General features: G+C 44.6%; 2 protein-coding genes across 7 annotated transcripts in view; both read left to right on the top strand.

The window, feature by feature from the left end:
• The window catches only part of AS3MT (arsenite methyltransferase), a 32,843-nt gene extending 31,527 nt beyond the window's left edge, over nucleotides 1–1,316 (top strand). Inside the window, exon 11 of one of the 2 annotated variants that reach the window (XM_030807647.1) lies at nucleotides 490–1,316. In XM_030807647.1, the coding sequence (XP_030663507.1) occupies nucleotides 490–597 (108 nt within the window). In that variant the 3' untranslated portion in view covers nucleotides 598–1,316. The remainder of the gene's footprint in view (nucleotides 1–489) is intronic. The other variant, XM_030807652.1, reaches the window with a different exon arrangement.
• A 14,082-nt stretch (nucleotides 1,317–15,398) lies between these two features.
• CNNM2 (cyclin and CBS domain divalent metal cation transport mediator 2) overlaps nucleotides 15,399–25,895 on the top strand; it is a 168,861-nt gene continuing 158,364 nt past the window's right edge. For 3 of the 5 annotated variants that reach the window (XR_004028796.1, XM_030807515.1, XM_030807512.1), the window contains exon 1: nucleotides 15,399–18,864. Coding sequence is in view for 4 of the 5 variants with exons in the window: in XM_030807515.1 (XP_030663375.1) it covers nucleotides 17,244–18,864 (1,621 nt within the window). In the remaining variant the exon portion in view is untranslated. The remainder of the gene's footprint in view (nucleotides 18,865–25,895) is intronic. The other 2 variants (XM_012505726.2, XM_003255415.3) reach the window with 2 other exon arrangements.

The raw sequence follows: 25,895 nt of genomic DNA, 5'->3' as shown, positions 1-25,895 counted from the left end.
CTTATCTTACTCTCCTCTGAGATCTGTCTGGCCGTTGTTGGCAATTTCATCTGAGCATCAGCAATTGCTAGTGACAGCCCTACATCTGGAACTCACTTTCCTGTTTGGTATAAATGTTTCTGGAGATTAGAATAAGGGAAGAGAAGAAGTTTTAGCATTTCCGTATCTCAGTTCCAAAGAGGTTTAAAAGGCACATGCAAATGACAATCCCACAAAACAAAATCAACTGAGCAAAAATCAATGCTCTGCCCAAGAGGGACCATCTTTAAGAAGCTCTAAGTGAAGTTTACCTTGAAAGTTGTAATTAGAAGCTTCAGGAAGCAAGTGCCTTTATGGCAGAATGACTGATGTTACTCCCAGGATCCCATGGAATTGTAAAATTTTATCTCTGTTCTATGTAAGTCAACCTAAATCAAACAGAAATATTAGTGTTTGGGTACATCAAAACACCTTTAACTTGTCCTTTCATTTTTGTTTGCCTTTTGACAGGATATAATCACAGATCCATTTAAGGTTGCAGAAGAGTCTGACAGTATGAAGTCCAGATGTGTCCCTGATGCTGCTGGAGGCTGCTGTGGCACAAAGAAAAGCTGCTAAATCTATAGCCAACCAGGGGACCACAGTAGTGGGCAAGAGTGATTTGCATGTTTTTTAACCTGCTTTTCCCCATAGCACAGACCATAAGAAACAACAAATGGGGCCGGGCACGGTGGCTCATGCCTATAATCCCAGCACTTTGGGAGGCCGAGGCAGGCAGATCACCTGAGGTCAGGAGTTTGATACCAGCCTGGCCAACATGGTGAAATCCTGTCTCTACCAAAAATACAAAAAAATTAGCCGGGCATGGTGGTGCACACCTATAGTCTCAGCTACTCGGGAGGCTGAGGCAGGAGAATTGCTTGAACCCAGGAAGTGGAGGCTGCAGTGAGTCAACATCATGCCACTGTACTCCAGCCTGGGCAACAGAGCAAGACTCTGTCTCAAAAGCAAAAAAAAAAAAAAAAAAAAAAGAAAACAACAACAAATGGCAGAGAGCCACCATATTCCAAATCACTGAAAAAAATAGATGAATTATTTTTATTTATTTATTTTTTTTTTTGAGACGGCGTCTCGGTCTGTTGCCCAGGCTGAAGTGCAGTGGCCCCATCTCGACTCACTGCAAGCTCCACCTCCTGGGTTCACGCCATTCTCCTGCCTCAGCCTCCCAAGTAGCTGGGACTACAGGCGCCTACCGCCATGCCCGGCTAATTTTTTCTATTTTTAGTAGAGACGGGGTTTCACCACGTTTAGCCAGGATGGTCTTGATCTCCTGATCTCGTGATCCGCCCGCCTCGGCCTCCCAAAGTGCTGGGATTACAGGCGTGAGCCACCGCGCCCGGCCATAAATGAGTTATTTTTAAGACGCATTGATTAAAGATTCACAGCAAATCATATAAAGACTAGTTAAGCAGTTTTTTCTATTTCCCAGTTCAAAGTTCTGGTGCCACGTAGTGGTCAGAAATGGAACAGAGAAGCTGTCTTAAGGCTTGTTCAAGGAGCAGGAAAGGCATCAGAAGAAAAACAGTTGGCGGAGGGTCTCAGGAAAAACATCTTCCTTCTGATCTTTTGCATAGCACCTTTTGGACTTTTCATCATGTTTGCTTATTAAACAAAGCTCCTACTGCCATCATACTAATCATGCAAAAAGATTGCCAAATCATGTTTGGTAGGAGAACTTTTGAGGTAGCTTTTAAACAAATGCTTTTTTTTTTCTTTTTTTTGCAATAGAATTAAGAAAACAAATTAATCATAAACATCTTTGAATCAAGTATCTCAAGAAAACAAATGAATCATAAATATCTCACCCTAATGACAGATGACATAGTGATTATTTGTTGTAAATTATCCTAACTGGATCAGGAATAGAGTTCGATTGTTTTTTAAAAAGAGAGCTAAAAGATGTAAAAATGACCAGGCATGGTGGTGTGTACCTGTAGTCTCAGCTACTGGAGAGGCTGAGGCAAGAGGATCACTTGAGCCTAGGAGTTCCAGGCTGCAGTGAGCTATGATTGTACCACTGCACTCCAGCTGGGTGACAGAGCAAGACCCTGTCTCTAAAAAACAATAAATAAATAGGCTGGGCACGATGGCTCACACCTGTAATCCCAGAACCTTGGGAGGTCAAGGCGGGTGGCTCACTTGAGGTCAGGAGTTCAAGACCAGCCTGACCAACATGGTGAGACCTCCATCTCTACTAAAAATTCAAAACTTAGCCGGGTATGGTGGCATGTGGCATGTGCATGCAATCCCAGCTACTCGAGAGGCTGAGGCACAAGAATTGCTTGAACCTGGGAGGTGGAGGTTGTAATGAGCCAAGATCGCACCACTGCACTCCAGCCTGAGTGACAGAGTGAGACTCTGTCAAAGAAAAAAAGAGAGAGAGAGAGGAAGGGAAGGGGAGAGGAAGGGAGGGGAGGGGAGGGAGAAAAGAGATGTAAAAATGGTAGGTTTTCTTTTTCTTTATAAGGTGTCCTGGTTAAACTTTTAGCAAAATGATAGATTCAGTTTTTCCATAGTTAAAGAAGAATATTAAGAACATTAAAGAAAGGTTCAAGGATGGCAAATAACTTGAATTCCAGCTGTACTTGAGGACTTTATTGGATGACACACAAAGGTACAAGTCATGGTCATTATCATCAGGAGCTGGATAATTCAGTTTTTAAATAACAGCCTTCAGGCCGGGCGCAGTGGCTCACACCTGTAATCCCAGCACTTTGGGTGGCCAAGGTGGGTGGATTGCTTGAGCTCAGGAGTTCGAGACCAGCCTGGACAACATGATGAACCCCTATTGCTACTAAAAATTCAAAAAATTAGCTGGGTGTGGTGGTGCATGCCTGCAATCCCAGCTACTCGAGGCTGAGGCCCGAGAATTGCTTGAACCCAGGGGATGGAGGTTCCAGTGACCCGAGATCGCGCCACTGCACTCCAGGCTGGGCAACAGGGTGAGACTCTGTCTCAAAAACAATAAATATAAATAAATAAATAGCCTTCAACCAATCAAGGGTTTTGATAAGATGTCAACCAGTTGCCCTGGGCTCAGTACAAAAAGAACCAGGGGCATGGCATGGTCCAGGGGATTTCGGACTAGGGGTTTGAGAATTTTAAGGCATGTAAAACATTGGAATGGATTCCATAGGATAGACTTCTGTTTTAAGAAAGCTGTTTAATAGGGAGAAATTCTCAGATTTTTTGAGTAGGTTCAGCTATAGAGCCTAACTTACTATTACAGACAGAGGAAAGAACTAGGTAGTATTTTTTTTAAGCCCTATTCACCTCCGTGACCTTAATTTTAAACATGGTTCCTTGGTTCTAGGGCGCCTTATCTATCTAGTCATAACCTACTTTAATGTGAAAATGGTACATTACAGCATTAGCTACAATGGTACAGCTGGAATAAGCATACTTTGCTCTTCATGAGTACAAGATGGCCCTGCTTGGGGGGAATTGATTGAAGCGTGTTCTGTTGGCTGGGTGTGGTGGCTCATGCCTGTAATTCCAGCACTTTGGGAGGCTGAGGTGAGTGGATGACTTGAGGCCAGGAGTTCAAGACCAGCCTGGCCAACATGGCAAAACCCTGTCTCTACTAAAAATACAAAATTAGCCAGGCATGGTGGCCAAGGCCTATAATCTCAGCCACTCAGGTGGCTGAGGCACAAGACTCGCTTGAACCTGGGAAGTGGAGGTTGCAGTGAGCCGAGATCACACCACTGCACTCCAACCTGGGTGGCAGAGCGAGACTCTGTCTCAGAAAAAAAAAGGGGGGAGGGGTGTTTTATTTATTTGGTTTATTAGGCTTTTTGGCATTTACAAGGAGAGGGTATTAGCTTTTTACTTGTCCTTCTGAACTCTCAGTTCCCCAAAAAAGATGTTGAATAATGGGATTGGGCTGGGCAACTTAGCAAGACCCCATCTCTAAAAAATAAAAATTTTATTTTTTTATTTTTATTTTTTTTCAAGACAGAGTCTTGCTCTGTCGCTCAGGTTGGAGTGCAGTGGCATGATCTTGGCTCACTGCAACCTCTGCCTCCCAGGTTCAAGTGATTCTCCTGCCTCAGCCTCCTGAGTAGCTGAGATTACAGGCGTGCACCACCACACCTGGCTAATTTTTGTATTTTTAGTAGAGACGAGGTTTCACCATGTTAGCCAGGGTGGTCTCAAACTCCTGACCTCATGATCTACCTGCCTTGTCCTCCCAAAGTTTTGGGATTACAGGCGTGAGCCACTGCACCCAGCCTAAAAAATAAAAATTAAAAAAAAAAAAAGAATCATGGAAGGCTGCAGAAACTTTTCAGCTTACCAACTCAGGGAGGCCCAGCAGTATCCTCAACAGGCCCCCACCCCCACATCCAGCCATGCATAGCTGAAAAGGGCATGGCTTTGTGCCAGGACAACCCCAGAGCCTGCTCCTCCTATTTATTCTTGGCCTTTACTTGGATGGCTCCAGGGAAGCAGCTGAGGTAGTCACTCATTCTGCTATGTTAAGATGGGAATTATATTAAATGAGTCTGGCAAGGCATGGGAACTGTCTATCCTTTCTTTCATTCATTCACTAAATGGTAATTATCTCCTGTGTACCAGGCACTGTTCTAGGCACTGGTTGCTAAAATGGAATATTATGAACCCCATGGGCCAAGAGGACAGAAACTGCTGAGTGTATTTTCTAAACTTTGTTGGTACCTGTCCTGACTTCTGTGATTTGCCAATTTTCTTCAACTACGCACCACAATTTGGGTCCAAATAAAGGTTCTTTTGTAGGCTCTGCCCTGAGAGTCAGTAGAGGGAGATCTCACTAGGGTAAAAATGAACTCTTTTTGACGTTACAGTGAGCTATGATCATGCTGCTGCACTCCAACCTGGGTGACAGAGCAAGACCTTGTCTCTCAAAAAAAAAAAAAAAATTATTTTGCAAATATGAAGCTGGAATTATACAATCCTAACAATAACCTATGATGAGCTTTACTGCTTCATTCCAGTTTCTGTTCAACTGCTGACCCTGCAATTCCTGAAAGCACAACTCCCACTGAGGTTAATAAGAGTGTTATGTGAATGTAAGTTTTGTACTTAATTTCCTCCTGCTGAGTGAGCCTTGCTTGTGTTGGACTCACAATCATAACAATTCCCTTCCGCAATGGGAACATGGTGGCCCCACCTTCCATGTGGCAGGGCCATGCTGCAGTGCAATGCTCCAGGTGAGGGGGAAGATTAATTTAGAACCAAAATATTCTGCCTTAATACTACTTCATTGCCTCATATAGTAACATGATGCCTCATAAGCCAGAGAGAGCAAAAATGTAGACTGGCCAGTCAATGATGTTCTAGGCACACTGTAATCCAGACTTGGGTCTGACAACTTTTTTTTTTTTTTTTTTTAGAAATGGGGTCTTGCTATCTTGTCTGGGCCAGACTTGAACTTCTGGGCTCAAGTGATCCTCCCATCTCAGCCTCCCAGGTAGCTGGGACTGCAGGCACATGCCATTGAGCTCATCTCTAACTTTTAAACTAGGCCTAAAGCCACTAACCTTTTTCTCATTGATGGAGTGAAAAGTGACGCAGGAGACAGCAAGCAAGTATTCTTTTAGATCCGGCTCTGCCGCTGAACTAGTTATTTGGCCATAGGAACATCATTTGTCCACTTTGGGATTCACTTTCCCCATCTGTTAAGTGAAGGCATTGAACTTGGAAGACTCTCAAGTTCTGTTCTAGATGTAGAAACAGATTTATGGGTCCAGATTCTGTAGAGGTCACAGTGTTTTTTCCAATTTTTTACAATCAGTTGCCCACATTTATAAATCAGAAAATTCTGTATAAAATATGAATTTGGGCTGGGCACGGTGGCTCACGCCTGTAATCTCAACACTTTGGGAAGCCGAGGTGGGCGGATCAGGAGTTCGAAACCATCCTGGCCAACATGGTGAAACCCGTCTCTACTAAAGATACAAAAATTAGCCAGCCATGGTGGTGCATGCCTGGAGTCCCAGCTACTCAGAAGGCTGAGGCAGAAGAATCGCTTGAACCTCGGAGGCAGAGGTTGCAGCGAGCTGAGATCACACCACTGCACTCCAGCCTGGGTGACAGAGCAAGACTCCGTCTCAAAAAAAAAAAAAAAAAAAAAAAATATATATATATATATATACACACACACACATATACATATACATATACATATATATGAATGAATTTGGGGCTTCTTGAAAAATTGAAAATGCTGACAACGGCAGCCCTACATTTCTGCATAGTTGTGATGGCCATGGCTGAGTAATGGGTTCCCCTTCAGACAGGACATGTCCCTTTAGACAGTTTGCCACTATCCCCACCTCAAGTCAACTTCACTCACCCCTGTAGGCCTTTGAGTTTGTGGCTCTTTTTTAAGTATTAGAATTAGTACAGTTTCATCAATGTTACAAGTAAGGTTTTTTCTATCATACCTCACATGATGGAAGTCAGTGACCTAATCTATGACACTAACATATATTTAATTCATTACAAGCGGTAGCCAAGAAGGGCACATGGAGCTTTGCAGGGATGCTCACAGGAGGACACCAGAGAGTGCTAGAGCTGCTTATGGTAATGTGACCTACAATTCAGAGCCTAATTGTGTCAGGTGAAGTGGCCTGGACAGTTTACTCTCTGTTCTCAGAGTTAACAAGCTCCCATCACATAACTTTCTTTGTGAATATTAAATGAGCCTACTCTGGAAAGCAAATGTCAAGTTGCCAGGGAAGAGAGGTTTGCACAGCAAGTGCAGAATGATTCATGTGGCTTCTAGGCTTTGTAGTTAATCTTCTATTAACTGTCCTTATTTTCTTTTTAAAATTAACCTTATTATTCCTTTCAACTGGATCTAACTAAGGAAATGCTATGAAGGAGGTATTTTTATTTTTGCTTTTAAATAATGTAGCAGGAGCCCGTGAAGCCAATGCAACCCTTTAAAGATGGTGATTTCTCATGGTTATGAGGAAGATTCATTGGTTTGTGTGTGACAAAAACCAAATACCCCACGTTGTTTCTTTACTGAGCTCCCTTATGCTTCCCTCACAATGCTGATTTTTCTAATTTTATAGAAAACTGAGGCTGAGTATATTCAAATGGTTTAAATGATGGGATCACTTTTTTTGTTTGTTTTTGAGACAGGGTCTTGCTGTGTCACCGAGGCTGGAGTGCAGTGGGGCAATCTGGGCTTACTGCAACCTCTGCCTCTTGGGCTCAAGTGATCCTCCCATCTCAGCCTTCCGAGTAGCAGGGACTACAGGCATGCGCCACCATCACAGAGCTAATTTTTGTATTTGTTGTGGAGATAGGGTCTTTCTATGGTGCACAGGCTGGTCTGGAACTCTTGGGCTCAAGTGATCCACCTGCCTCGGCCTCCCAAAGTGTGGGGATTACAGGCATGAGCCACCATGCCTGGCCGGGATCACATTCTAATAAATGTTAGAACAAAGGCCAGAACTTGTTCTGACTCCTATACCATTGTATTATATGGTTTGTCCTTGCTTTTCTTTAGGGAATTTTCCTAAATTTAAAAATATAGCAACTAAAAAGGGAAATGATTACTATAAAAGTAAGGATAGTGGCCAGGGGTGTGATGGCTCACACCTGTAATCCCAGAACTTTGGGAGACTGAGGCAGACAGATCACTTGAGGTTAGGAGTTTGAGACTAGCCTGTCCAACATGGCGAAACTCCATCTCTACTAAAAATACAAAAATTAGCTGGGCGTGGTGGTGTGCACCTGTAATTCCAGGTACTCAGGAGGCTGAGGTGGGAGAATTGCTTGAACCTGGGAGGTGGAGGCTGCAGTGAGTCAAGACTGCACCACTGCCCTCCAGCCTAGGCAACAGAGCAAGAATCTGTCTCAAAAAAAAACCAAAAAAGTAAGGATAGTGAATACATCTGGATTAGAGGGAGAGGTGTGTGGTCTAGTGGTCTAGAAGGGATATATAGGGGTTTTCTTGACTAGGGGGTGGTCACCTTTACCACGATAATTATCAAGTGAACATAGTCTGCCTGGGGCTGTCCCAGTTTAAGCCTCAAACCAGGTTAAATTTTTTTTTTTTTTGACACGGAGTCTTGCTCTGTCACCGAGGCTGGACTGCGGTGGCGTGATCTCGGCTCACTGCAACCTCTACCTCCCAGATTCTAGCTATTCTCCTGCCTCTGCCTCCCAAGTAGCTGAGATTACAGGCACCCACCACCACACCCAACTAATTTTTATATTTTTAGTAGAGACATGGTTTTGCCATGTTGGCCAGACTGGTCTCGAACTCCTGACCTCAGGTAATCCACCTGCCTTGGCCTCCCAAAGTGCTGGGATTACAGGCGTGAGCCACCATGCCCAGCCAGGTTAAATATTAATAGTAGCCTTTTTTCGTTTTCAAAGGGGTTCTGTTTTAGACGATATGTTATGTGGTCAGCTATTATACTGTACATTTATGTTTTATGCACTTTTATGTATTTATTATATGTCAAAAATGTTTTTAAGTTAAAAAAAATTAGTATCAGGAAGTCTGGCCTATGATCAGGAGTCCAGGCCAACCTGGGAAACCCTGCATTTGCTTTAAGATTCAAGATTATTACAGAGACCACAGCAGTAGTATCACCAATCCAGGTGTGGACTTCCTGAACAGAGGCTGTGATGCCCCACCTTGGTTTTCTTCTGGCTCCTGTGACATGAGATAGTTATCTTTGGTTCTTTGTCCTGCATATGGCTGGGGAAGTGGCATAGCTCTTATTTCTAATAGTGAAGGTCAGTCCAAGATAATACATGAGAAAGTGCGTTGTAAACAGTTTAGGTTTTTTCTACTTTGAGTGGCAGGAGTTTCCTAAATTCCTAGATCGGCAGGACCTCAACATCATTGCAGTGCTACCTGTCAGGTTAATCTTCCTGTAATACAGCCTTCCTACTTAAAACTTTTTACTATAACTCCTGGATACCTACAGAATGAAATCTAAAGTCCTAAACTTGGCATTCAACACACCACAAGCTGACACCCAACCAAGTTTCCAACACTATTCCTGCTGTTCCTCTTCATTGGCTATTGAACCACATTCAACCATGTGGTGTTCCACAAATGCTGTTCCCTTTCCAACCTCACCTCCTACTTTTCTCTCCAGTAGAATGCCTTCTTCTTTCTTATTTTATGTTTATTTTTTTTTGACGGAGTCTTGCTCTTTTGCCCAGGCTGGAGTGCAGTGGCATGATCTTGGCTCACTGCAACCTTCTGCCTTCCAGGATTGATTCTCCTGCCTCAGCCTCCGAAGTAGCTGGGATTACAGGCAACCGCCACCAAGTCTGGCTAATGTTTCTATTTTTATTAGAGATGGGGTTTCACCATGTTGGCCAGGCTGGTCTTGAACTCTTGACCTCAAGTGACCCACCCACCTCAGCCTCTCAAAGTGCTGGGATTGCAGGCATGAGCCACCGTGCCCGGCTTCTTTCTTATCTTTCAACCCCTTTGGTGGGGACCAAATGTCCGTGTCCCCCCAAAATTCATACATTGAAGCTCACAAGGTGACTGTATTTGAAGATGGAACCTCTAAGGAAGCACTTAAGGTTAACATAGGTCATCAGGGTGGGGCTCTGATCCAGGCGCCTAGTGTCCTTACAAGAAGAGACACCAGAGAGCTGGCTCTCTCCGTGCACATAGAGGAAAGTCCATATGAGGACAAAGTGGCTGTCTGCAAACCAGGAAGAGAGGCTTCCCTGGAAACTCACCCTGTTGGACCTTGATCTGGAACTTTTAGCCTCCAGAACAGTGTCCATTGTATAGGCAACCCGTCTGTTATGGTTTTTTTTTTTTTTTTTTTTTTTGAGAGACGGAGTCTCACTCTGTCGCCCAAGCTGGAATGCAGCGGCACAATCTCGGCTCACTGCAATCTCTGCCTCCTGGTTCTAGCAATTCTCCTGCCTCAGCCTCCCAAGTAGCTGGGACTATAGGTGTACACCGCCAAGCCTGGCTAATTTTTGTATTTTAGTAGAGACTGGGTTTCACTGTGTTGCCCAGTCTGGTCTCAAACTCCTGAGCTCAGGCAATCCACCTGCCTCAGCCTCCCAAAGTGCTAGGATTATAGGCATGAGCCACCACGCCCAGCCCTGTTATCGTTAATACTGAGCGTCAACTTGATTGAAGGATGCAAAGTATTGTTCCTGGGTGGGTCTGTGAGGGTGTTGCCAAAGGAGATTAACATTTGAGTCAGTGGGCTGGGGAAGGCAGAACCACCCTTAATCTGGTGGCCACAATCTAATCAGTTGCCAGCGAATATAAAGCAGGCAGAAAAACGTGAGACTGGCCTAGCCTCTCAGCGTATCTCTTTCTCCTGTGCTGGATGCTTCCTGCCCTCCAACATTGGACTCCAAGTTCTTCTATTTGGAGATTCAGATTGGGTCTCCTCGCTTCTCAAGCTTGCAGACAGCCTATTGTGGGACCTTGTGATCATTTAAGTTAATACTTAATGAACTTCTTTATATATATATATATATATATATATAGGCTATATAAAAGGGGAAAACTAAATGAGGTGAGAAAACACAAACTATTTAAAATTTAAAGAGGACATAGAAAATTGAGGCAATGTATTACTAAATGGGAACAAATATTGTTTTGTCTTTGCATGGGGGGATTTGACTTATTGGAGTAGAATTTTAGCCCAGCTTCGGAGGCTGTGGAGAAAAGACCATGGGAATGAGCTCAGCTGGTATGGGAAAGCTGATATTTTATGACTAGAGTCATAAATGGAAGCTCTGGTGTCAGCGCCCTGCAGGTCTGAGTCTTATGGGAGGGCTCAGAATTGGACATTCAGGACCTATGTGTTTTCCTGGCATCTTATTCTTAGTTACCATCCTCCTGTCAGAGTCTTCTTTATTTCCCACCTGTTTCTCACTTCCCAAATGTAATTTTAAATTAGTCTTTTGAATAGGTAAGATTCATATGGTTCAACATTTTAAAACTATAGCAGTGAACTGCTTCCCTAAAAGCATGACCTGGGTTGAGTGTTTTAGTCACAGTGATAAGGATAACCAAGCTCAGAGCCTTGCTTACACCCTTGTCCACAGCTGAGCTGGAGGCTGAAGAACCAGGCATAAAGAGCATTCTAGAAGATTCTAGAAAATCCCACAGTGGCAGGGCTTGGCAGTCAGAGAGCAGAGGTGCTGGAGTAGGGCAAACAGTGGACTTTTAGCAGCAGAACTGTTCTCTGAGTAGCTCAGTAGGGTCAAGGGGGCAGTGGAGAAAGGGAGGGGGTGCCAGCTCAGAGCACAGAAGACCTCCCATGTGGGCACCTGACAGCCCCATTCCCAGGAACAGCGGCACCCAAGGAGCATGGGGGGCCCTTCTCAAAGAAGGACACTTTTCCCACAACTCCATCAAAAAGCCACATTTTTCTCTCCTTCTATCTAGTAACAATGTTCAGAAAATATTTAGAAAAAGGAGGAAAATGGGAAAGCCCTAAATAAGAGGCCTGAAAACTCCTCTTGAGATGGTAAATGGTGTTGCAGATTTTATTTTACTTTTTTTTTTTTTAACTGTTGTGAAAAAATCTTAGCTAAAAGGGTTCTATGTATTTGAGCAAGTGGATAGTGTTGCTTCAGAGAAATCCCTCTCGGGATGAACAGATTTGATACAGATTTGACTCTATGGAAAGTGTGTGTGTGGTTAACTCCAGCATTTTCCTAGTTCCTGTTTTTCCTCAGATCTTGTGGGGTTGTTTGTTTCAGACAGTCTCACTGTCACCCAGGCTAGAGTACAGTGGCACCACCTCAGCTCACTGCAATCTCTGCCTCCTGGGTTCAAGCGATTCTCCTGCCTCAGTCTCCCAAGTAGCTGGGATTACAGGTGCCCACCACCACACCCGGCTAATTTTAGTATTTTTAGTAGAGACGGGGTTTCACCATGTTGGCCAGACTGTTCTTGAACTCCTGACCTCAGGTGATCTGCCTGCCTCAGCTTCCCAAAGTGCTGGGATTACAGGCGTGAACCATCATGCCCAGCCCTTTTTGTTTTTTGAGATAGCGTCTCATTCTGTCACCCAGGCTGGAGTGCAGCCGCACGATCACGACTCACTGTAGCCTTGAACTCCTGGGCTCAAGTGATCCTCCCACGTCAGCCTCCTGAGTAGTTGGGACTACAGGAACATGCCACCATGCCCAGCTAATATTTTATTTTATTTTTGGTAGACAGTGTCTTACTATGTTGCCCAGGCTAGTCTTGAACTCCTGGGCTCAAGTTATCCTCCTGCCTCGGCCTCCCAAAGTTGTGGGATTACATGCATGAGCCACCATGGCCAGCCAAGATCTTGTGTTTTGGTGTGATTAAAATGTCGTTGTTGGAGCCTGGTGCATTAGCTTGTGCCTATAGCTTCAGCTACTCAGGAGGCTGAGGAAGGAAGATTGCTTGAGTTTGAGCCTAGGAGTTTGAGGCTGCGGTGAGCTATGATTGTGCCACTGCACTCCAGCCTGGGCAACAGAGTGAGACTCTGTTCCCTAAAAAGAAAAAGGAAATGATACCGTTGAAGCAATAAATACAATACTTTTTATAAGTAGGCAATTTTTGGAAAAAAGAAAAGCTTCTCTATAAAATCAGCTTTATGTTCAGCAACAAAACGTGTAGAATGACATTTAGTGTTTTACTTGCCATCTTTAAGAAAATCAAACTCATCAAACATTAAAAGACATTTAAGTCTGGATGCAATGCCTTCCAAATCCCTGAACCTGCAGACTTGGGGGCTTATCTTTTGCAGATGAGAAAATTGAAGTCACCCTTCCCTTTTAGTATCTAGTGAAGGATTCTGGAAAGAGAGGGTTAGTTAGGGAAAGTGTGTGGTTCTAGCTTTATCTAAATGACTTGCCCAAGGTCAGACCGTCAGAACTTAAATAGGATTGGGCAGCAGCAGCAACCATTTAGCAATCTTGGGCCTTTTGTCCCCCTTTATGGAGGTGAAATATCATAATTCAGGAGTCTCATTTTTGTTTTTCTTCCAGATTTCAGAAGAGATCCCTAGAGGCAGGTGTTGACCTTGCCCTCCATTTAAACAAATGGATGGGCTGGGAAGCCCCTGGAAGTCACCATAAGCCTGCTCTATAGCAGGTCCTCACTAAAGAGAGGGTAACAGCGGGGCATGGTGGCTCACGCCTGTAATCCCAGCACTTTGGGAAGCCGAGGCAGGCAGATCACCTGAGGTCAGGAGTTCGAGACCAGCCTGCCCAACATGGCAAAACCTCGTCTCTACTAAAAATACAAAAAATTAGCCAGGCGTGGTGGCAGGCGCCTGTAATCCCAGCTACTTGGGAGGCTGAGGCAGGAGAATTGCTTGAACCTGGGAGGCAGAGCTTGCAGTGAGCCGAGATCATGCTGCTGCACTGCACTTTAGCCTGGGTGACAAGAGTGAAACTCCTTCTCAAAAACAAAAACAAAAAAAAAAAAAAGAGAGAGTAACTACTGAAGCCAAAAAGCCTCCAAACTTGAAGATCCCTCTTGCTAAGGAACAATTACTTGGCTTAGGCATCTAGATTGCTCTGTGTGTCTTGAGTATACATGTAGAGTATAACCCCCCACCAACCACCCAGGATCATTCAGCAACCCTCTGTGTGAATTTGAGTTTTTTTTTTTTTTTTAAATATTGTAAGTTGTCTGGGTGTCCTTTCTGACCTTTTTTTCTATGAGGTCCTGAATTTCTAACTTGCTTCTAAATTGCTGAATGTCACATTTTCCTGTTGTAGCTTTCTCTGAAATGCACAGGAAATGTCTGTAGGGTTGGCAAGCTCCTCCTCCCCCCGCTTCACTCCTATTCCACACATGTACTTTCAGCATTTGAGAGCCTGTCTTCTCTCTTAGATCCCTTAAAAACATTTGTAATATTTCCACTTTTTATGAAGTTAAAATGGTTTATTTTCAATCCACTGCGTTAGAAGGATCATGTCTATCCTTAACCTTTGCCAAATATCCTTAAAAATCATTTTTTTCTTGGAAACTTCCATAATGCCATTCTTATAAATGCATGCCAAGCCTGAGCCTGTGGGTGGTTTTCTTAATCTGTTTTTTGTTTTGTTTTGCTTTGTTTTTTGAGACGGAGTTTCACTCTTGTTGCCCAGGCTGGAGTGCAATGGCACGATCTCGGCTCACCGCAACCTCCGCCTCCCAGGTTCAAGCAATTCTCCTGCCTCAGCCTCCCTAGTAGCTGGGATTATAGGCATGTGCCACTACGCCCGGCTAATTTTGTATTTTTAGTAGAGACAGTGTTTCTCCATGTTGGTCAGGCTGGTCTTGAACTCCTGACCTCAGGTGATCCGCCCGCCTCGGCCTCCCAAAGTGCTGGAATTACAGGCGTGAGCCACCGTGCCCAGCCTGGTTTTCTTCATCTGAACTTACTTTTCAAATATAGCAGTATGAGACTTGGGGTAGGGGAAGCAGCATCAGAAATGGAAGGGCTGGAAACTAGATTCAGGACATTGTTTAAAATAATCAGAATAAATACTTTCATTTGTTTAACATTCTACATATACTGTTTTGAATATCTATCATTGGCCAGGCCTGGTGGCTCATACATGTAATCCCAGCACTTTGGGAGGCCAAGGAAGGAGGATCTCTTGAGGCAAGAAGTTTGAGACCAGCCTGGGAACATGGCGAAACCGTCCCTAGTAAAAATTAAAAAAAAAAAAATTAGGCAGATGTGGTGGCATGTGCTGGTAGTCCCAGCTACTTGGGAGGCTGAGCCCAGGAAGTGGAGACTGCAGTGAGCCATGATGGTGCCACTGCACTCTCTAGCCTGGATGACAGAGTGAGACCCTGTTTTGTTTGTTTGTTTGTTTTAAAAAAAGAATAAAGAATATCTAGGGCCAGGCGTGGTGGCTCACGCCTGTAATCCAAGCACTTTGGGAGGCCCAAGTGGGTGGATCACCTGAGGTCCGGAGTTTGAGACCAGCCTAGCCAACATATAGTGAAACCCCGTCTCTACTAAAAATACAAAAATTAGCTGGGCGAAGTGGTGCATGCCTGTAGTCCCAGCTACTTGGGAAGCTGAGGCAAGAGAGAATCCTTTGAACCTAGGAGGCAGAGGTTGCAGTGAGCCGAGATTGCACCACTGCACTCCAACCTGGGTGACAGAATGAGACTCCGATTTTCAAAAAAATATATATATATATAAAATATATATATGTATATAATATACATCTATCTATCTATATATCTACTATTCTTCTAGGCCCCTGTGATACAGCAGTGAACAGACACACTTTCTGCCCTCAGGGAGCTTAAGTTCTAGTGGAAGAAGACAGATAAGAAACCAAATCAATAATTTACATAGTATATTAGAAAGTGATCTTTGCTTTCAAGAAAAATACAGTAGATGCGGCATAGAGGGAGTGTTTTCTGCAAGTTTAAAATCAGATGGCTTTTGAGCAAAGCACTAAAGGAGGTGAACAACAAGGCTATGCTGACATCTGGGGGAAGACAGTCCCAAGCCCAGGAAACAAACAGCAAGAGCAAAGGCTCGGAAGGGAAAATCCCTGGAGTGATGGAGAAACAGCTTGAAGAGAAGTTAATTTGGCTTATTATCAGTCTCCTTCCACTAGGAGAGCAGCAGGTAATGAGGTCTGAGAAGTAACGGGAGGTAGCAGACCTTCCAGCCTAGTAGGATGTTGTAGGTACTTTGGCTTTCTCTAGGATGAGATGGGAAGCCAATGGAGGCGTTTCAGCCAAGGGAGCAACAGAATCTCATGGACAAGATCACTTGCTGCTGGGTTGAGAAGGGAAAGGAGCAGGTGTCGAAGAGGAAACATCAGTTAGGAGGCCACTGCAATCATTCCAGAAATTACTCATACCAGAAATTAATCAGAGACGTTTGATGCATTTACAAAAGCAGTGGTGGGGGGGCGCGGAATGTGCTTGTAGAATACAAAAGAGGTAGAGAAACATTAAACATTTTTAATGTTTTAAGTTTCAAGGAAAAGACCAATTTGGCACCTCCAGGTGACGATGGGAGTACTGGGGAGCTAGGTTTCCAGAACTTTTTGCTCTTGAGTGACCTAAGACCCTAGCAGAGTTCGGTCAGTGTGATTAAGAATGAGCCTCTGTGGGTCTGTTTAGGATGCTTGCCCCCTCCCATTTCCTTAACTTACCTGAGTTCCTGTTGGGAATACAGATTCGGGGCCCTTCCCACTCTGTAAATATGGGAAAAGGTCTAGGAAGTATATACTTCTAGCAATAATATGTAGGGTTTCTATGACTAGGAAATTTGGGGAACTGTCCCCCGACCGCTCCATCCGTAACTTCTGCACACCTTTTGGGGTATGCCGCGGACCTGGAAAGCGTTGCAGGGCGCTCATGCGGCCCGCAGGTGGCGCCACGTGATCGCGAACCGCAGAGAGCGCGTACCCTAGGAGTCTCGAGGCGCGAGGATTGCTGGTCGGCAGCTGTGCCGGGGCCACTGACGCCGCTTACCCCGGCGGAGCGCCGCGCAGGTGGAGTTGGGGAGAGCGGCCGGTGCCCCGGCTTTTTAGGCTGTGTGCATCTCAAGCCGCCTCTAGTTGGCTTCTCGGGCTTCCGGGGCAGAAGGGCGCGCGGCTTTCTGCCCACGAATTGAGAACTGGAGAGCCAGTAAGCCGAAGCACCGGGAACCTGCCGCCTTGCGCCGCAGGGCTTTAGTCCAAACCCAGCCGGTCCAGGCTCCGGGATCTACTACAGGGCCTCCCGGGGAGCGCGGGCCCCCAGGGACGGCTCCTTCCCATTGGCAGCAGGACGGATGCCACGCCCCTTTTCCTACGGCTCTCATCTTTGACTGGCTCTCGAGTCCCAGATGGCCACGCCCCCTCCCCTCGCACATACACAAGAGTCACGCGCCTTTCAGTTGGAAACTTGGCGTGCAGACGCGGACGGTGGCTCTCGTCGCCCCACCCACCTACCTTGCCATTGGTCCGCGGAGCGGCACACGGTCACGCCCCCATTCCAGCCCCCTGGCTGGGAGGGCGGGCACCCGCTTGTGATTGGCTGGTCGGCCTGCCTCTCGCGGGAGCAGCCGGCGCTCCTCTCCCTCCCTCTGTTCCCTCCCGCGAGCCTCGGGGTTCCTCAGCTGGCCGAGGTCGAGTCAGTGTCAGTCAGGGAGGCGAACTGCTGAGCACTGGCCGCGGACGCTCCGTTGCAGTCTCGCCCAGGGGCCGGTACCTGCGCTCGCGCTGCCGGGTGGAAAGGATGAAGCCGCAGCTGGAGCAGCCACCCTATGATTGGCTGTGGCGCTTGTGAACCCAAAGTAAAGATGGCGGGCGGGCAGGCAGCCGCCGCACTGCCCACTTGGAAGATGGCGGCGCGCCGCAGCCTCAGCGCCCGCGGCCGGGGGGTCCTGCAGGCGGCTGCGGGGCGGCTGCTGCCGTTGCTCCTGCTGAGCTGCTGCTGCGGTGCGGGCGGCTGCGCAGCGGTGGGCGAGAATGAGGAGACGGTGATCATCGGGCTGCGACTGGAGGACACGAACGACGTGTCGTTCATGGAAGGGGGGGCGCTGAGGGTGAGCGAACGGACCCGGGTCAAGCTGCGGGTGTACGGGCAGAACATCAATAACGAGACGTGGTCCCGCATCGCCTTCACCGAGCACGAGCGGCGGCGCCACAGCCCGGGGGAGCGCGGGCTGGGGGGCCCCGCGCCGCCAGAGCCGGACAGCGGCCCCCAGCGCTGCGGCATCCGCACCTCAGACATCATCATCTTGCCCCACATCATTCTCAACCGCCGCACCTCGGGCATCATCGAGATCGAGATCAAACCGCTACGCAAGATGGAGAAGAGCAAATCCTATTACCTGTGCACGTCGCTCTCCACGCCCGCCCTGGGCGCCGGCGGCTCGGGGTCCGCGGGTGGCGCCGTCGGGGGCAAGGGCGGCTCGGGGGTGGCCGGGCTGCCGCCGCCCCCGTGGGCCGAGACCACCTGGATTTACCACGACGGCGAGGACACCAAGATGATCGTAGGCGAAGAGAAGAAGTTCCTGCTGCCCTTCTGGCTGCAGGTGATCTTCATTTCGCTGCTGCTGTGCCTGTCGGGCATGTTCAGCGGCCTCAACCTGGGGCTCATGGCCCTGGACCCGATGGAGCTGCGCATCGTGCAGAACTGCGGCACGGAGAAGGAGAAGAATTACGCCAAGCGCATCGAGCCGGTGCGCAGGCAGGGCAACTACCTGCTGTGCTCTCTGCTGCTGGGCAACGTGCTGGTCAACACCACGCTCACCATCCTGCTCGACGACATCGCCGGCTCGGGCCTCGTGGCCGTGGTGGTCTCCACCATCGGTATCGTCATCTTCGGGGAGATCGTGCCCCAGGCCATCTGCTCCCGGCACGGCCTGGCTGTGGGGGCCAACACCATCTTCCTCACCAAGTTTTTCATGATGATGACCTTCCCCGCTTCCTACCCGGTCAGCAAGCTGCTGGACTGCGTCCTGGGCCAGGAGATAGGCACCGTCTATAACCGGGAAAAACTGCTGGAGATGCTCCGGGTCACCGACCCCTACAACGACCTGGTTAAGGAGGAGCTGAACATCATCCAAGGGGCGCTGGAGCTCCGCACCAAGACGGTGGAGGACGTGATGACCCCACTCCGGGACTGCTTCATGATCACCGGCGAAGCCATCCTGGACTTCAACACCATGTCTGAGATCATGGAGAGCGGCTACACTCGCATTCCAGTGTTTGAGGGGGAGCGCTCCAATATCGTGGACCTGCTGTTTGTCAAAGACTTGGCCTTTGTGGATCCAGATGACTGTACCCCCCTGAAAACCATCACCAAATTTTATAACCACCCCTTGCACTTTGTTTTCAATGACACCAAGTTGGACGCTATGCTGGAAGAATTTAAGAAAGGTGGGAAATTTTGGTCTCTTTCATTGGCTTGCTCTTTCTCTCTCCATCCTCCTCCCTACTTGAGTCCTCTACCCTCAGACCAACCCCCCAAGGCGAGTTGACCGGGATTTCTCCTTCTCTCTCTTAATTGCAAAGTTGAAAGGGTGGCGTGGATTTGGGGATGGATTGAACTAATAAGTGCTACTAGGTTATTTTAAAGCACAAGACTGCCATCACTTACTTTTTCCCATTATCAAAAAGCAGGCTGTGTAATTTCTGTGCATGACACTTTTTTTTTTTTTTTTTTGGTCCCGTGTGTGGGCCTCTGTCCTTGAGGGGTCTGCCGCCTTCATTGTCTGGGTTCTCAGTGGGTAGGTGAAGGTAGGGGCTGGCTGATGCCATGCCATTTGGTTGACTTTAATCACAGGCATTTGGAAAACATGTAAATAGCTTTTGTAAACCCAGTGCAGTCCTTTTCCTCCTCCTTAAACATCCACACTGGCCTTTCAAGATCGAAGTACATTTTCTATAGCTTCTGTTCCTGCTTGCCTGGCAACTTGTGGGGAAGATTGAGGTCTGCCTTTGAGGGTAAGGGGTGGGATAAACTAAGTATCGCCAAAAAAATCACCCATTTTGGATGTGACTTCTCTTAGCTAGAAAAGAGTTGTTGTTGTTGTTGTTGTTGTTGTTTTAAATTAAAGTTGCTAATATGTAACTTGGAAAGATTAGAGGTTAGCCAGCCTTTTGTTTAGAGGCTTTATGTCCTGTAGCTGTCTTCACTATTTGTTTACATTTATCTGACAACAGTTACAGTTGCCCAAACCAAGTGTGATTTTGGGAGAAAGCTTGAACCTTTAACAGTGGGATGAATCCCTCTATTGGGGCTTATTTATATCTTGACTCTTTCAGTTTAACGTGTTCTTTTTTTCCACCTTGATCATCCGATACATTAAATTGAAGTATGTCTCCGTCAGTTCCAAGGTGCTTATACAATACATCATTTACATTTGTTCGTTTGACCATATAATGAACAGGTAAATAGCAACTCGTACTATTGTTATTGAAGTTCTGAATGTTTCCAGTAAATAGCGTTATTTGAAAACCAAGGGATGCTGAGTTTTTGAATTATTATGATGCTAGTGCATGTGCGGGTATTGAAATGTGTATGTAACCTTTCGTGACCTGATAGTCCTCAAAACAAAGTTTTCCTTCTTCAAATAGAATTTTGATCACTGGTAGTAGTCTCTCCTCTGAAGAAGGTGAAATGTACCTGGTGACAGCTCACTGGATGTGATGATCTGAACATACTCAAAGAGTGTATGGTTGTCCTAATGCCATTTTTTCTGGTTGAATGATGTCCTCTCTAGAACAGAATCACATTGTAGTAATTTTTATATAAAGAAACAGGGTAGAATGTGCTTTGAAGATTGGTAAATTTGCATTTAAAAGCAGAAGGAGGTTCTTCTGGTTCCTTAAATAGTAAAAAGAAAATGTCCAGTATCTCTAGGTGACATAGCTTCTTTTGGGGGTGTCATTCTTTCACCACTAAGTTGTTAATTAGAGCATCTAACTTCTTTCATTTTGCAGTAATATCTGTGATACAGAAAGATATATTGGGATGTTTGGAAATGCCTCTAAAAGTCTTTCTATTGCTAAATTTCTCAATATTAATACAGATGATCTATTGCATGAGTTTTTTATTACTTAGAATTTTGCACATTTACTCATGAATTGATGACACTAGTTTGTACTTCTTGCTGAAGTCTTTTCTTCACTTCTGTATCTTTTTACCTTGAGAATTTAGTTTTCCACCTCACAGCTCCTTAATCCTACCCTTACTCAAAATTTCAAAATTCGTATTATTTTGAAATTTGTGCTTGATTGACCTTGAACAATTTTTCTGTGATGGATTTATTTTCATGAGGAGCTGTTTTTCCTTCAGAATTACCACTCAGTATTTTTTTGAAATGTGTTCTTTAAATGTTGGAATTACTAATATTTCCCCATGAATTCTAGAAAAATAATAATGCACAAGATTTAATTTTTGTCTTTAACTAGAATGATATATTTGGTTAAGAAGATAGTCCAAGTTAAAGGCATACATTCAGGCTAGTGGCATATTCGGAACAGCAGGCAAAGATAGTTGGTTGCAAATGGGAAATTTAAGCCATGATCTTAGAAGGACAGAATGGATATTTGTTACTTATACTATGGGAACAATTGATTTTTTCACCTTCCCTTTCTTGGATTTTTTTTTTATTATTAGTTTGGTTACTTTAACCTTACTGTCAGTTATATTGTTCTTTTTTTTTACCTCTGAGTTAAAACATTTTACCTGATTTTCATGTCTTCATTTTCTAAATCAATTATGACATAATGTTAACAATCCACCTTCTATTTTTCTCTGCTGAATAACGGTGTATTGAATGGTTTGAAGACTTTTTCTTCCTCTACCTCTCTTCTAAATTCCTCATTTACAAAAGAAAACCCAAAACAAAACAAAACAAAAAAACACCCCCAACAATACCAACTGTAACTCCCCAAACCAGTTAGATCATAAATCCAGATCTCATTGAAAATTACCCTTTTGGCCAGGCATGGTGGCTCATGCCTGTAATCCCAGCCCTTTGGGAGGCCAAGGTGGGCAGATGGCTTGAGCTCAAGAGTTCGAGACTAGCCTGGGCTACCTGGTGACACCCTGTCCCTACAAAAAATACAAAAATAAGCTGGGCGTGGTGGTGTGTGCCTGTGGTCCCAGCTCCTTGGGAGGCCTGAGGTGGGAGGATTCCTTGAGCCTGGGAGGATCCCTTGAGCATGGGAGGCGGAGATTGCAATGAGCTGAGATGGTGCCATTGCACTCCAGCCTTGGAGACAAAGACCCTGTCTCAAAAAAAAAAAAAAAAAAAAAAGAAACAAAATTGTCCTTCCTAATTAAGAACTTCTATATTGAAGACTTTCCTGTATATAGCTGTACAGAATTAGTCTGAGTCGTTCTTTATTAAGGAGGAGGAAATGGAATGTTCTGTAATGTGGGAAGAAAAGCCACCTTTATATTAGTATATGTGAATGTCTTCTTTCTTCTTCCTTTTTTTTTTCACCAAGAGACAAGGTCTCACTGTGTTGCCCAGGCTGGATTCGAACTGTGATTGTCTTTTTTCTCTGGCTACCAGGAAACTCTTGGCTTTATTCGAGACAGTAATTGTGCTAATTTTACAGTTTGATCATGATGATGGTGATGATTATTACTTACCTATGTATTCTGTGCCAGGTACAGGGGCTAGGGCTTTATATGAATCACCTTGTTTAAATCTCACAATGGCTGAATGAAGTATTGTCTCCATTTTACAAATGAGGAAATTGACTTGGGTGAAATGATTTGTTCAAGGTCGCACAGTAATTTGTGCCTTGGGGTTTTAACTTAGGTCTTTGTGACACCAGAACCTGCTCTCTTATGCTGCTCTCCTTGATCCTGGTTTGACATTTCTATTTTACTGAGTGTGAGGTTTAGTCTTTTGTCTCAACACTGCCTCAGAGCCTGTTGGGCAATAGAAAAAAAAAATGTGTTTAAACATATATATGGCTTTAAACCCAGTGCTTCTGTGGTGTTGTGCATAACAACTGGTGTCCCCTTTTTTGCCATTAAAACAAATCAGTTTTTTGGCCTGTGTGATTCTAAGTCTAAAGAATTGTGTTGACAGTATTTGCATATCCAGCATCAAGATTCACTTTGGAAATGTTTTGTACTAACATTGTGCTATACTAATGTACTTCTTCCATGGGCTGCTCTGCAGCTGTTTTTCCCATAGCTAAATTATGTAATCATGTTTCACTGTTGGTTTCTTATCTGTTTCTGTTGCAAGGGTCACATAGTAATTGGTCAAACTCAGTTTTGTGTTTTAATCTTGGTTTTTATTTACATTTTTGAATCTATCTGTATAACTGGTTGCTAATGAGCATCCTTTACACAACTCTGCTCTCTGTATTCCATGCAAGGAGCCTTTCTCTTTTTTTGTGTGTGTTAGTTTTGTAGTTACTTACAAGTCTAAATAAGAGAATAAATTCAGTAAATAACACTAGAGGATTATGAGAATTTTAGAAAAACTAGAGCAATGTAGTGTAGGGGAAGGAAAAGCAAAATGAAAGGCTGCCACCTTTGTGTGTGGAAAGCATGTTGGAGGCTCTCCATCCACCTGACAAAACCGTCTTCCCAAAAGATTGGGCCACCAAGTTGTCTATGCTGAGGTGCATTTGAAGAATTCGTAACCAGTTACTGTTTCCTTGTTTTTCTTTTAGCTTTATAACAGTTGCATTCCAGTATTGCAGAGCATGCTGTTTACAGCTGCTAGGGACTTAGCCAGCCTCTTTTCTAGCTTTTTCTTAGGAACAGGTGGGATCACCAGATAATGTTGTTCTTCAAGGAAAGAATGCACTGTACAGTTTTCACCTAAGATATTAGGTAATTTCTTTCTATAACTCAGCAAATCTCTCCATGTTAATATACTGAGAGCTTAATATTAAACACATTTTTTTCTCACCAAATTAAGTGTTGTATTTGCCTTGAATCTAGGAAGTTTTTTTTTTTTTTAAATTATTTTATACGTATTTGTTAGGGTCTTACTATGTTGCCCAGGCTGGTCTTGAACTCCTGGCCTCAAGCAATCCTCCCATCTGAGCCTTCCAAGGTGCTGGGATTACAGGTGCATGCCACCATGCCTGGCCAGAAGATGTTTTTATTAGTATTTAAAGGTATGAATGGTGTCACAGGGAGCGGATATATTTGTTCTCATGATCTTGTACATTTATTTTTGTGCAGTAACATATGTTAAATGATTGTAATTTTGTGTGTTTTTAGAACACCATTATGAAATATCCAGATAGTACAGAATCAGAGCTGGAAGGCGGCAGCTTGAGGATTATCTAGTCCAGTGTTTGCCAGATTTACCTGATGATAAGATTTACTTGGGGCTGGGCGCAGTGGCTCACGCCTGTAATCCAGGCACTTTGGGAGGCTGAGGCGGGTGGATCACCTGAGGAAGGGAATTCAAGACCAGCCTGACCAACATGGAGAGACCTTGTCTCTACTGAAAATACAAAATTAGCCGGGCATGGTGGCACGTGCCTGTAATCCCAACTACTTGGGAGGCTGAGGCAGGAGAATTGCCTGAACCCGGGAGGTGGAGGCTGTGGTGAACTGAGATCGCACCATTGCATTCCAGCCTCGGCTACAAGAGCGAAACTCCATCTCAAAAAAAAAAAAAAAAAGATTTACTTGGGTCACTTAATAAGAGTAAGGTCTTAGGCCTCACCCAGAGACCTCTGAACTGGGAAAGGGCTTTTGGAATCCATGTTGTTTACAGTTTCCCTGGGGTACTTCTTATGGTTAGGTGAGTTTAGGAAAAACTGGTCTAGTCAGCCCCTTGATTAAGGAAAGTAAACCCTGGGAAAGAGAAAAAACAAAGTAAATGACCTATTTAGGGCCACCTACCTAGCTAGTAGCATCAACTAAACTAGAACCCATGTCCCTGACTTCTAGATTGGAGTTCTTCCTGCTCCAGCAGGCTGGTCTTCTGGTCCCAAGTTATTCAGAGATGAAGGTAGCAGCATCATTGAAAAAACAAATAGTCAGTGTTACCGTTGGTTTTTATTTGTCTTGTGATTTTCCTGTCAGTATTTTAGACGCCCTGGATTCAAGCAATTTTTGACAAGCATTTTATTTTATAGAAAGTCCAAGTGTGTGAGCTCATTTTTATTTAATTTTATGTTTTATTTTTATCTTAGTTTAACTGAGTTTTTTTACTTTGTTGTGGTTAGACTAGGAGGGTATTTTAGGAAATGAGTGTTGATACCTGGGTTATTTGAAGCCTCAGGTAATTAAATATAAGATGTTTTATTTGACCTAGCTTATTTTGGATATCCTTTAATGATTTATTTTCTCATTGATTATTTCTTCTGTGAGAGTAATGATGATTGGATTTGGTTAGGACTGTGGGAGTGAAGCTTCCTCGACTTTTCATTTCTGTTCACAGTACCTACAGATCTGTAAAATTTCCATGGAAATGTTCATCAAAGCATTTGAAGCCCACGTCCTATTCGTGCATCTGTGTACCCTCTGTGCCACACCCCTCCCAAGTTTTAACAAATAATATAAGTGAAATTCTCACAGAGAATCATGCTGGTCTGTAGAAGTTATTGCGTTACTAGGATCACCGAAGTCTGAGCATAGATTTAGGTGAGGAGAGACCCTAGTTAAATACCAGCTCTGACTAAGTAGGAGCTGGATGAAGTGGGAAAGGACGATGTCTACATTTTCTCTTGGTTTTTATGGGGATTACACACTATCTTTCCCAAAGCATTCTTAACCATTGTGAGGGGCTGGTTAATTTTAATTATTAGCTGCACCCATTAACTCGTCATTTAGCATTAGGTATATCTCCTAATGCTGTCCCTCCCCTCTCCCCCCACCCCACAACAGTCCCTGGAGTGTGATGTTCCCCTTCCTGTGTCCATGAGTTCTCATTGTTCAATTCCCACCTATGAGTGAGAACATGCGGTGTTTGGTTTTTTGTCCTTGCGATAGTTTACTGAGAATGATGTTTTCCAGTTTCATCCATGTCCCTACAAAGGACATGAGCTCATCATTTTTTGTGGCTGCATAGTATTCCATGGTGTATATGTGCCACGAGTTAATGGGTGCAGCAAAACAACATGGCACATGGATACATACGTAACAAACCTGCACATTGTGCACATGTACCCTAAAACCTAAAGTATAATAATAAAAATAAAAAAGTTATCAGTAGGTAGGTAAAATAGCTTAACACAGTGAAAATTCTAATTCAGAATAATTATCTGAAAGGCTTAAGTGAATTAAAATCTGATTTATAAAATTCTTTTTGATATCTACAAATGTATTTTTAAGTTCTCTCAGAATATGAGCTGATTGTCAGAAATTTTCAAGGAGAGTTCCTTTTGGACCTGTTTTAACAAACAGATAAAAGTCATTTTTAATTAGTTCATCATTTATATGCAAATAAATGCTGCTACAGAATTTC

The sequence above is a fragment of the Nomascus leucogenys genome, chromosome 3 (genome assembly GCF_006542625.1).
Source record: "Nomascus leucogenys isolate Asia chromosome 3, Asia_NLE_v1, whole genome shotgun sequence".
Lineage (NCBI taxonomy): Eukaryota > Metazoa > Chordata > Mammalia > Primates > Hylobatidae > Nomascus > Nomascus leucogenys.
Note: the sequence above shows the minus strand (reverse complement) of the source record. Positions and strands in the feature narration are given on the sequence as shown.